Source organism: Megalobrama amblycephala, linkage group LG14 (assembly GCF_018812025.1).
Source record: "Megalobrama amblycephala isolate DHTTF-2021 linkage group LG14, ASM1881202v1, whole genome shotgun sequence".
Taxonomy (NCBI): Eukaryota; Metazoa; Chordata; class Actinopteri; order Cypriniformes; family Xenocyprididae; genus Megalobrama; species Megalobrama amblycephala.
Genome location: NC_063057.1, coordinates 10,989,607 through 11,002,140, shown reverse-complemented (window position 1 = coordinate 11,002,140; position 12,534 = coordinate 10,989,607). Strand labels below are relative to the sequence as shown.

At 36.5% G+C, this 12,534-nt stretch overlaps 1 protein-coding gene across 4 annotated transcripts in view; it reads left to right on the top strand.

Moving 5' to 3' along the window:
• The window catches only part of btbd11a (BTB (POZ) domain containing 11a), a 168,761-nt gene that overhangs the window by 134,335 nt on the left and 21,892 nt on the right, over nt 1-12,534 (top strand). For all 4 annotated transcript variants that reach the window (XM_048155192.1, XM_048155191.1, XM_048155190.1 and 1 more), the window contains 3 exons: nt 4,035-4,242; nt 7,914-8,066; nt 8,604-8,769. In XM_048155192.1, coding sequence (XP_048011149.1) covers nt 4,055-4,242; nt 7,914-8,066; nt 8,604-8,769 — 507 coding nt within the window. In that variant the 5' untranslated portion in view covers nt 4,035-4,054. The remainder of the gene's footprint in view (nt 1-4,034; nt 4,243-7,913; nt 8,067-8,603; nt 8,770-12,534) is intronic.

Genomic DNA, 12,534 nt, shown 5'->3' with positions numbered 1-12,534 from the left:
TTTTGCACAATATGATTACAATATGAAACATATTCTTATCTCTCCTTGGTCCAGAGCCATTGGCCAACTGTTTCTTAGTATTTTGACAGAACGGTCATATTTTGTGCTGATGCCATATGTTGTCTTCTGCAGAAAGGTCACCGGCTGTAAAGCTCAGCAGTGAGAATGAGTGGTATGCAGAGGTCTTTCCACTCCTCTGGCCTACAGCTGTGCTCCTCACACACCCAATAGCTCCAGAGGTGATTCACAGGTCACACTTTAGCTGAGCCAACTATTTGAGGAGCAAGTGGAGAAAATGTTTGTTTGCGATCAAACAATAATCCAGACCCCCTGCAGCACCATGCCAGACCCCCTGTTGAACATCTAATATGTTATTTTTCATAGAAAATAATGATATAACATAATTATTTACTTTTTATTAGGACAACACAATATTTTTTTTCAGAGATGAATCCTTTGGTGTGCTCTTTGAATTACAAAGATTTGAATTCTGTCCTGGCTGCTTTTCCTCTCTTATTTGGGCTTCTCGTCTTCCTTGTGCAGCTCCAAGTCAGTGACATTTCACCTTAAAGCAGCAAAAGCCAAAATAGAAACTGGCTCAGGCAGAATGTACAATGTTAACACTAACTCCCAGGGTGGACAGTGGTCACACTGGAATCAAATCCTTTCTCATTCTTGCTGAGAGAGTTGTTCCCTTTTGCACAGATCGGTGCTGAATAACAACAGCAGCTCGGCTGCATAGTGCCTGCCACATCATTCCTGCCTCACACATACCGGTACAATCAAGCGAAGGCTAGCTTCAAGTGAATGGTGCTTGGCAGAGCTTGAAAGACATGTTTCAGACCATCTGGACAGGTGATGAAATGTGTGGTTCTGTTCATGAGCAGTTGAACATGCCAGTCTTCTGATCATGGTTTTTATCAGTTTTTCATACAAGGCTTGAGAGCAATTTTATGTTAATTTGCATCTTACTTTCAAACAGTGTACTTTAAAAGTACAATAGTGTTACTTATTATAAAGATTATAAAAAGTATTATGTTCTATTGTTACTTTTTATGGAAAGTAAAGCGTTAAAGTTGGCATAAAACAAGTTGCGACAGTCTTTTCTTTCCTATTGTGACGTATATCCGAGTGAAACAGCTTCTCAAACAAGAAAACATGTAGAGCAGGACATTGTCCATAAGGAATCGATTGAATGGTTGTGGTTTGCTTTTGCTGTGATCTCAAATGCGTGGCAGGTTAAGAGATTTATTCTGCAATAAGAGATAATAAATACTGTAATATTCCATAAAAAGATGAGAGTTGGCAATTTTGAATCATTGAATCGATCATGTGACTTTTTTTCCTCACCATAAGGTGATTTGAGACTCCTCCAGAGTCCTGTCCTCCAGAGTTGAAGTGTGGCTTGCAGGGTATTTGTACATTGGAAGTGTGTGATTTATTTATTTTTGATGTAAATGAAAAATGGCACTCATTTTATGTATTTATTTATTTTTATTAAGTTACCTGGTTGCCTTAAAATTTTGTTAATACAATGAAGGTGATTGGTTTAATCAACAGAAACTCAAAATATTATGTTATCTGAACCACATTAATTATTGACGTTGATTTGACAGATGAAAAAAATGGTGTGATAACAAATCATTTTTACAGTGTGTGCACCTTAAATACAGTATGTTTCAATTTTGTATATATATATATACAGTACAGTCCAAAAGTTTGGAACCACTAAGATTTTTAATGTTTTTAAAAGAAAAATACATTTATTTAATTAAAAATACAGTAAAAAACAGTAATATTGTGAAATATTATTACAATTTAAAATAACTGTTTTCTATTTGAATATATTTCACAAAGTAATTTATTCCTGTGATGGCAAAGCTGAATTTTCTGCATCATTACTCCAGTCTTCAGTGTCACATGATCCTTCAGAAATCATTCTAATATGCTGATCTGCTGCTCAAGAAACATTTAATGTGTACAATTGTACAAAATATTTGTGTACAATATTTTTTTTCAGGATTATTTGATGAATAGAAAGTTCAAAAGAACAGTGTTTATCTGAAATCTAATCTTTTGTAACATTATAAATGTCTTTACTGCCACTTTTGATTGATTTAATGCATCCTTGCTGAATAAAAGTATTCATTTCTTTCATTTCTTTTCAAAAAAATAAAAATAAAAATTCTTACTGACCCCAAACTTTTGAACGGTAGTGTATAATGCTACAGAAGCTTTGTATTTCAGATAAATGCTGTTCTTTTGAACTTTCTATTCATCAAGGAATCCTGAAAAAAAAAAAGTACACAACTGTTTTCAACATTGAAAATAATCATAAATGTTTCTTGAGCAGCAAATCAGCATATTAGAATGATTTCTGAAGGATCATGTGACACTGAAGACTGGAGTAACGATGCTGAAAATTCAGCTTTGATCACAGGAATAAATTACTTTGTCAAATATATTTAAATAGTACAGTTATTTTAAATTGTAATAATATTTCACAATATTACTGTTTTTTACTGTATTTTTAATTAAATAAATGTAGCCTTGGTGAGCAGACGAAACTTCTTTTAAAAACATTAAAAATCTTAGTGGTTCCAAACTTTTGGACTGTACTGTATGTATATATAAAATTAGCTTTATATTTATTAATATTATGATGTAAATTTAACATGTAATATGTTACAAAAAGTAATTGATAATGTAAGGCAAGTAACTCTCAACTCTGCCCTCAAATATTTACTGTAACTTACAACAACAACAACAAAAAAAGCTTTTAGGGATTAATTTTAGGGAAAATCTATGCCTGATTTCCCTTCTTTAAACCAGCTCTCCTATATAAAATTTGAAATGAGGGGTGTACTTGGAAAGAGTAGATTTGCTCTTGATAAGAACGCTTTCCTTTTGATAATTCACATGGCCATTATAGAGTAGCACAGTCAGTGTAGCTGTGTGCAGGAGAGGTGTGTGTTTGTTTGTGTTTGTTTGAGAGAGAGAGAGAAATGGAATGTTTGTGTGATGGAGAGAGATATTCAACAGCTGCTGCCATAGTGCTTCATCCAATAAAATTAATAAAGCAGCACACACACACACATAAGTTAACAACTTAAGCTTTAAAACAGTGTGTAGACTTCCTCTTGTTCACATTCTCAGTAATTGCGGTGTGGGTCGTTTATGTATCTGAATGTGTGTGGATGTTGTTCTGTTTCTAACTGCCGAGATTTCCTAAAGAACCAATTAAATTTTCCTTGGTTTTGCCAAGAAGGCAATGATTCATTCAAGATAATTTGATCAGTTAAGTTAATAATTTGTGTGTTTATGTGAATAAATACTAGGTCTCACTGACTAATAATTCTGTACAAGTGTTCTTATGTGGTCAAATTCAATTTTGTAACAACAGGTGTTTCTAACAGGTGTTTTGTTTATAATTTGTTTTTGTTAAATTGTTTGCATAAGTTATTATAAATTATATATAAATTATTTATATATAATATATAACGCATTCCTTGCTTTTATGTCTACCAGGTGTGTTTTCATTATCTATTTTATAACTTATTGATGAATCATGATTTCTTTAAGTAAGTCCCTAAATCTAATCCTTTGCATTAGTGGCTTTTCAGGCACTTTTAGTCACTTTAAACTGTCTGGAAGTGTGCAAGAACTACATATTTTCTGGCTCTTTTGTTCTTGTTGAAATCAGTCTAAATTGTAGCTTTTGTCAGTTTAAGGTCTAATACAAATATTGTGACATTTTGACAAGTTTTCTTACCATGAGCAATATCTCCTGTAACCCCTGCAACTTTTCCCTGGGTGAGAAAGGGAAAAGGTTGTTATTCTGTAGCTGTCATTTCCTCCTGTAATGAATGTCTACCTTTCAGATGTGCCACTGTATGTGTCTCTTTGTGCATGCGGTGATGTATGAGGCCTCTTGTTTTATGTCAAAGACTGTGTAAAAGCTTTATTTGATGCAAAGCCACAATCTTGAGAAAATTCCAATACACTTAACCGCATGTCTTTACTGCCCCCTGTAGGTGACCTGGTGTCTCGTGCCATGCATCAACTTCAGCCTCTGCACATCAAGAACCCCAGCAATGGAACGCCCGTACACGAGAACCGCACCGGCACCGTGCACTGGGAACCGGAAGCCCTCTACACGCTCTGCTACTTCATGCACTGTCCTCAGATGGAGTGGGAAAACCCTAATGTTGAACCCTCAAAGATTACCCTGCATACTGAAAGGTATTCAGTGTTTTGTGCATTTGATGGTTTGTTTTATATGTTGTGCAGCACTTTGGTCAGCATTTATGCTGTTTTAAAGGGCTATATAAACAAACTTGACCTTGACCTTGAACCATGTATGTCCCGATAATAGGGCTAATTAAGGCAGCACAGATACATAAATCCCAATCTAATATTTTATTTGTGGTGTTTGCTAATGCAAGCATCATTGCTATAATTACTGGTGATATCCAAGTTGATTAATTCACTGTTATTTTGGTCATAAACAAGCCCTGCTTGACTATTCAGCCAACAGCTTTGTAAAGACGTAAGGCACGTATATAGCCACACATCCTCTCTTTATATCAGTAATGGCCAGTGAAAACTGCATTGGTAACTAAGAATTTCCCTAGTAATATATTCTGTTGCATCCTGACCAATATGTACAGCAGAAATGAACAATGTCTCTGATTTTTTGACTGGCAGATGATAAAACAGCTGAAAAATCCCATGGATTTTCCTGAAGTAGGGACCTGTGCCTTATCTAGGGACCAGAGTATCATATAGGCTTTTGCAGCCACCCAAAGACAGCCTAGCAACTGCATAAAACACCTCTGCAGTGTTATACAGCATCGAGTGACCTGGTACATGATAGTGGCAACATTTTCTTCAGATGACCTCTAGTACACTCCAATATGTCTTTGTTCTGTTTGTCAATTTATGCCCAAGGGTAAATTTCAATCACCATGGGGTTACTTCGAACTGCATTGACAATGTCATGGACAGGGAAGGCAAGGAGAATGCTATTTAGACTTAATCTTGAATTCCCAGATGCAATGTTTAAGCACAATGAAGATACAGTAAAACCCTTGACTTCTGTTGGAGGAGAGCCTTAATGGATTGTTATGGAGTTGTGTTCAGCATCCGCTGCACATTGATAAATTCATCAGGACATCTCTTCCCTGACTGCCCCACATCACTCAGATGTGATAAAAAAAACCCTTCCAAGGACCCTGTGGGACATCCATGCAATGCTCGAAAGAATCAGCAAGCTGTCTGCTTCCCCAGAGAGGGTCTGCTCTATTTTATTCATTTCTTTCCTGGCTTCTCACAGAAGAATAAGAGGGTGGAGGAAGAAAGAGAGTGAAAGATAAGAGAATGACAGGAAAAATAAAATAGATTGTAGGTGAGGACAGGAATAATGAATAGAGATGGAGAAAGAAAACAAGAGATCAGAGCGAAGAGCGTCTGGAGATGTTCAGGGTTGTGGCTTAAGATTGCAGACTTCAGTCGAGTGGATTTTTGTTGATGTGCTCAGTGAAATCTCATCAACCTTTCAACATTCCTACTGTAGAAGAAAAACACACCAATACATATATCCACACTGTAATTATCACCCTGGTCTGGCCCACATACTGTTCTGCATAATTTACAACATGAAATACACTGAAAGATCTGGGAAATATATTTTCTGGAAACGTCTAGATCTTGAAGACAGTTACTTGAAATTTGAAACGAGGAATCGTTCTCAGTTTGCCTAAAGCTCTGGTGTCATTTGTAGAGGGAATTTAGGTTAAGATTAGGTGTTTACACTGTAAAACCCGATAAGTAACAGTAACTCGAACCATTTGAGAAAACCGATTGCCTTAAACCATTTAAGTTTTAAAACCCATAAGTATGAGTACTGTAAACTCATATACATTAAGTTCAATTCACTAATAGTGTTGGTTTACTCAATCATTAGAGTAAACTAAGTCTTAACAACTAATGGTTTGAGGAAACTGATTGCCTTAAATGTTTTAAGCTCATCAAACTCAAAGTAATAGTTACATAAGACTAAGCAAAAACTAACATTGGTACAAAGCAACACTATAAAACTCAATAAGTTCAGAATACTCAAAACATTTAAGTAAACTAACTCATTTTTTAAGTTACTAGAACTTAAAATGTTTGTGACAAGTGGCCAGAAATCTGCTGCAACTCAATCAGTAAGTTCAGCTTACTACAATCAAATTTTGAGTTCATGCATCTTTTTTCTATTAAGTACAATGAACTTTTATTATTATTTGAGTGAAATGAACTCATTTAATTTAATTTCACTGTTCAGTTTTACAGTGATATGTGTAGGAGTAAAATTTGATCATTTTGAGATTATCTATCTATGTTTTTAATATTTTTAATATTATTTTAGTTAATTTGTAAATATATATATATATTTTTTTTTTTCAAGGGGTCTTTTTCATTTCTCCTTAGATCAAAGTACCAAGTTTCCATAAATCAATGGAATATATCTATGCAAAATATTTATGAAAACATTGACATTTTTCAGGGGACCCTGAAGTGGGGACCATTTTGATAGGGAAACTCCCTTCTGGTCAATGCAAAGTTGTCGAAATCCATAGTGCAACAAAAAATTTTCCAGCCAGATGTGGCTTCACTTTTAAACTCCAGACTGGAATGAGAACCACGTCCTTTTCCTACAAACATTTCTTCGAAGGGAGGGGAGCGGAGAAGCACATTATTCAGGCAGAAGAGAAACAGAGAAGGGTTTGCGGTTTGTTTTGGCGAAACTCAGATTCCTGGCAGGCTTTCTTGCGGTGGGTAGGTGTCCGTGGAGGAAGAGTGTGGATTGTGCAAAGCTAGCTGTTAGACGCAGGTCACAGGAAGCACAATTAGATGAAGATAGAGGGTTCAAGATGAAGCTTGATGGTTTTGTTTCCAATATTTCTTGTGTCAAATGCCTCCTTTTTTATTTACATCAAAAAAGTTTTTGGAAATTATGATAACATGCTTTGTTCCTCACACTGCATGGTTTTTAGCACAGAGGGGTGTGTGCAACAACTTTGACACGAAGACAAACAGACAATGTTGTTGTGTAGGCAGACAAAAATGGTGAAGTCATTGTTTTTTCAAACTTGAAAGCCATAAACTAAGGCCATTTCAACAAACTGTGTGTGTTTCTCATAGTCATATTATATAGCTGACACCATTATTTCATATTGGTCCACAACAACCTGACAAGACTCTAAACTCCATTAAACAGCAGTGAAATAATCTGAATATGCTCATCAGAAATGCTTGAAGCAAAATGATCATCGTGACTCACTGCAGTTGAGTCAACTTCCTCATGTTCTTCAAACTTTCCCCTGTAAAGAATAGTTTTGAATCTTATATATGTAAAAGTGGTTGGAACATTGAGAAAATGAAATGGAAGCACATTTGCAGCCATTTAATTATACTTTTTGCATTCATATTCATCTGTTGGAATGAGAGTGTTTTCTTGGTAATGAGCAGCTTGAGTCTCCAATTTTCTTTTTCTGACTGAAAACTTGTCAGAATGGCAACAGGTCTTTCATATTCCGCAACACTAATTAGATGCAGCTTAGTGCTGGTAATTAGTAGCAACTGTAATCCCACCAGAGAGCTTATGATTACTTCTCTAAAGTATCCTGAAGCTGCACACAAACAGATGTGTCCATTAAAATTGGAAATTACAAAGGTGATTAGAAGAAACAAACGTACGCTGACAGTCAGACGTTTGGACGCACTGGACTGAATTTGTTTCTTATTATCTTAAAAACCATTTGATCTGAAGATGTAGTCCTTAAATGCTAGAAATGAAGTTTGTAGACAAAATTAATTATGAAAACCGCTTTTCTTATATCAAACATATCTTTCTTCTGCCCCTGCAGGCCGTTCCTGGTACTGCCTCCTCTGATGGAATGGATCCGGGTGGCCGTGGCCCACACAGAACACCGCCGAAGCTTCTCTGTGGACAGCGACGATGTACGACAGGCAGCCCGATTGCTGTTACCTGGGGTGGACTGTGAGCCGCGGCAGCTGAAGTATGTTTGGAAGGCAACGTCACTTCCATACATGCACAAAAACAAGATCGGCAAACACGCTATGCGCGTGCCTTAATTAGCGATTAGTCATTCATTGAAGGACACACACACACCATGTACTCATACTGCATCCCTTATGAATTGCTCAAAGTATTGTTAACTTCTTGTGTGGCTTTAGTTTCCTAGTGACAGGCTCTGAAGTGCCTGTAAATGGCTTTTTACATGGACATAGTTATTTTCAGGAGCACACTATTACCTTAACAGATGCCGGTTATCCTGGCAAACAAGCATTTCATGTCAGGGCTTCTTTTTCCATGGCAACAAGTGAAAGCTGGCTAAATTAATAACCATCTGTGTGTGTGTGTGTGTGTGTTGTTGTTGTCGTTGTCTTTTTTACTGTGCTTAGTAATAGTTTCTGTTAAGGAAATGATGTTACATATGAAAGAAATATGAATATGGAAATATGGCAGAATATGAAAGACCTGTTGTAAATGTATTAAAAAGTAAATAAACAAACACTGACCTTTTATTCAACAGAGCAGATGACTGCTTCTGTACCACAAGGAAACTGGACGCTGCATCCACAGAAGCAAAATTCCTGCAGGACCTGGGTTTCCGGATGCTCAACTGTGGACGGACTGACCTGGTCAAGCAAGCAGTCAACCTGCTCGGTCCAGATGGCATTAACAGTATGAGTGAACAGGTGGGCACTGATATATTCACACATACCCACACACATTTCTGAATATATTTCAATACGGTATTACTGTAGAAAGGTAGCAAATTATTAACTTATTCATTTTAGTACTATGTTAGGTTTGAACTTAATTTTTAACGGTTTTGAAAAGAGCATGTAAACGTGCAAATTGCTGTATAGGCACGTAGAGTTTTGGTGGTGTTTGTGTCTAAGTGAGAAAAGAATTCATGTAAATTGAAAGTAGTAGTCACTGAATGCATTCTGTGCCAATGCAATGATAAATGATCCACAGTTTAGTCCTCATAGACTGCTGTTGTGCTAACTGGGTGAAGAGTTTTAAGAAAGTGACCTAAACCAAAGACTATAGAATAACACAAGATGTGTCACTCGTATTGTTTTGAATGGGAGAAAGTGTAAAACGCAATATGGCGGAATAAGTCCCGCTTTCTAAATAAGAGCCAATCGCCGACTGGTAAAGTCATCGCGTCACTTCAGCGGCCGTTAGAATCACCGGTTTCTATAGAAACAGTCAGACATTCGCCTCCGAAGAGACGCGCATTTAGGTTTGCGCATGCGCATTAGCTTGATCCAGCCTGAAAAATACAGTTTTTTTGTCATGATTCGAGCGTTTAGAAACTAAATTTTTTGAGCCAGTTGTTGTTAGATTTCGTTGGTGATTTCAAATATGAAATTTAATCGTAAGGTTGGCGAACAGTTTTGGAGAATTTGATGTTTCCCCATTCAAAGAGATTGCATGATGCCCAGGATGCCCGAGAGGCGTTTCAAAGATTGCCACCGAGTGAAATGACTTGTCTTAAAGGGACTTTGCCTAAACATTAAGAAATGTTTCCTAGTGATTGTAAAAAACTGTAAAGGGGTACTTCACCACTGGAAAAATAGGCTTTCAATAAAATTTGGCTGCCTATAAAGTGAGAAAATAGAAAACAGAGAAAAAAAACTTGTCTTTTCTTTTGCCAAATAGGTAGAAAAACTTGGCATTCAAGGCCACTCCCACCAGTCTGGTGTGTGAATACGCTTACCAGAGTCAAATACCGCCTTGCTTTAGTAGGAAATACTTCTCAGCAAACATTTAGTCATAATGGTGTTGACTTGTATTGTTCCCGGGTGCAAGAATTCGAAGAGTAAACGTTTAGCTTACTTTCAGTTTCCAGTGAAGGATCCAGCGTGTTGTAGGTAGTGGCTAAAGGCTGCAAAGATTTGTAAATATGAAGCTGTCAAAAGTCCACCAGATGATGCATTTTGCTGACAAATAAATGTGAATTTCTCTGTACAGGTAACATGGCGACAGAGTAAACACTGTTAATTTGTTAAAATACAAAAGTGGGTTGAAAATCTGCTAAATTTTGATATTTAACATTTTTTTTTTTTTTCTGGGGGGAATAATGTGCACTGTTGAATTGTGCAAAATAAGATAAAGAAATCTACTTTTCTTATAGATCGTACAGTTTCTTTTAAATTTTACGGTGTCTATGAATGCAATTAATTACAACACCAACAGTAACAACATAATAACAGAGTGTAATTATGAGCAGCTCCACAAAATAATTATGTCATGAAATAACCACACATCCTTTAGCACTTACACTGTAATTACTCTGTAATGTAAATGCTCATGTAAACTGACTTTCCCCACATCTGCCTTCCATAGTTTTCTCCTCCGTCTGTATAGCATCTGCCTCATACCATTAAATATTTGAGAATCAATGACGTTTCTGCAGCTCGTGTTATTGTAGAAGAAAAATGGCCTAGTAGGTTTCTTATATTATATGTGTGAAGAAAGATGACCAACATAGACATTTAGAGGCTAAGGAAACAAATAAATAGTTGCATGACCTTTAAATAAGGAAAAAAGCTTTTAATCTGACTGATCTGTGTAGGAAGCATCTATCGTGATAGTAGTCTTGACACTCAGTATTGTGAATCAAAAGTGTCATCCGTATATCTTATGATTGTGTGTTATTGTCAGTCTGTCTTGAATACGGCAACCAGTTTATGCAAAGAATGACAGCGACATGCCGGTGCTGACAAAGTGGATTAAACTAACATGTAAAATTGAAGCGACACAGAGGCAAAATGTAATGTGATGACAAAGAGAATTGTTGGAGTCCAGCTGGGAATCATTGAGAGTAGCTCCATCTTACTCTGGAAGAGTTGCTCCAAATTCACGCTGGCAAATATGGTACTCGTTATTTCAAGAAAAGCCTTGAGGGAAAATATGACTCAACTGACAAATGTATCTCCTTTTTCATGGTGAAAACTGTTTGTAGAACTGCACACTCTTGAGTTGGTAATAGAATAAAGTGTTTACAGTGACTTTTTAGGCACAACATGAAGCAGAATGCCTAAAACCCCTTTACCTGTTGTAAAATCTCTGTAACACAGGGAGACATTATTAAAATCAAAAGTCATATCTGTTAACATTAATAGGTTAGTTTACCCAAAAATGAAATTTCTGTCATTAATTAATCAGCCTCATGTCGTTCCAAACCCGTAAGACCTTCGTTTATCTTCATAACACAAATTATGAAATGTTTGATATGCGAGAGCTTTCTGATCTCCCTGTTCACAGCAACATCATAACAAATTTCAAGGCCTAGAAAGATAGTAAAGACATCGTTAAAATTGTGCATGTGACTGCAGTGGTTCAACCTTAATGTTATGAAGAATACTTTTTGTGGTCAAAAACAAACATAAAAATATTGACTTTATTCAACAATTTCTTCTCTTCCCTCCCAGTCTCCTACGCTGTTGACGTTGTAAACGCAGTGAAGCGCTTCCAGGTTCTACGTCAGAACGCCGACTCAATATAACAAATGTTAACAAATAATTACCGTAATTCAGTCATGACTACTCTCGGAATAGTTTGACACAATATTTTATTAAGTAATATTGGTGAATAGGTAAATAGGCCGCGAAACAGCATACGTTAGAGTTTTATGGCTGAAATCGGTATCAAAAGTATTGCTCATTGTTAATTATTTTCAATTAATGTAATGTCAACTAATGCTAACCTATTAGTTAAAGGATTAGTCCACTTTTAAATACACTTTTCCTGATAAATTTACTCACCCCCATGTCATCCAAGATGTTCATGTCTTTCTTTCGTCAGTCGAAAAGAAATGAAGGTTTTTGAGGAAAACATTCCAGGATTTTTCTCCTTACAGTAGATTTCAATGGCTACCAACAGGTTGAAGGTCAAAATTACAGTTTCAGTGCAGCTTCAAGGGCTTTAAACGACACCAGATGAATAATAAGGGTCTTATCTAGCGAATCGATCTGTCATTTTCGAAAAAAATACAACCGTTTATACTTTATTACCAAAATATCGCCTTGAACGTACTTTCCGCTTCCGCATTCTTCATAACGCTTACGCTGAATGTTCTACGCCTTCCCTATAGAGTGCCCCAGGGATGACACGTTTTTGTAGGCCAACCCGGAAGTTAGCGGCGCACGGGTTCCCTCGACTGAAAGCCTATTCATTTTTCCCATAGACTTTTGGAAAATCGCAGAAAATAAGCTCTGTGTTTAACAAAGGGTTATGACACTTACACGTTTTGTCTATCAAGATAATCTTTACAAGTTAACACAACATTTATAGATTTTGAAGCCCAAATAAAGTCGTCAGATATAAAAGGCTAACAGTAGGCTATAAACGGACTACAGCACACCATGGTCGCGGATCAACGTCGTCACCACCAAGCTTCCTCAAACTTTATTTAGAAAACAACTCTATTTAAAAACATGCTCACT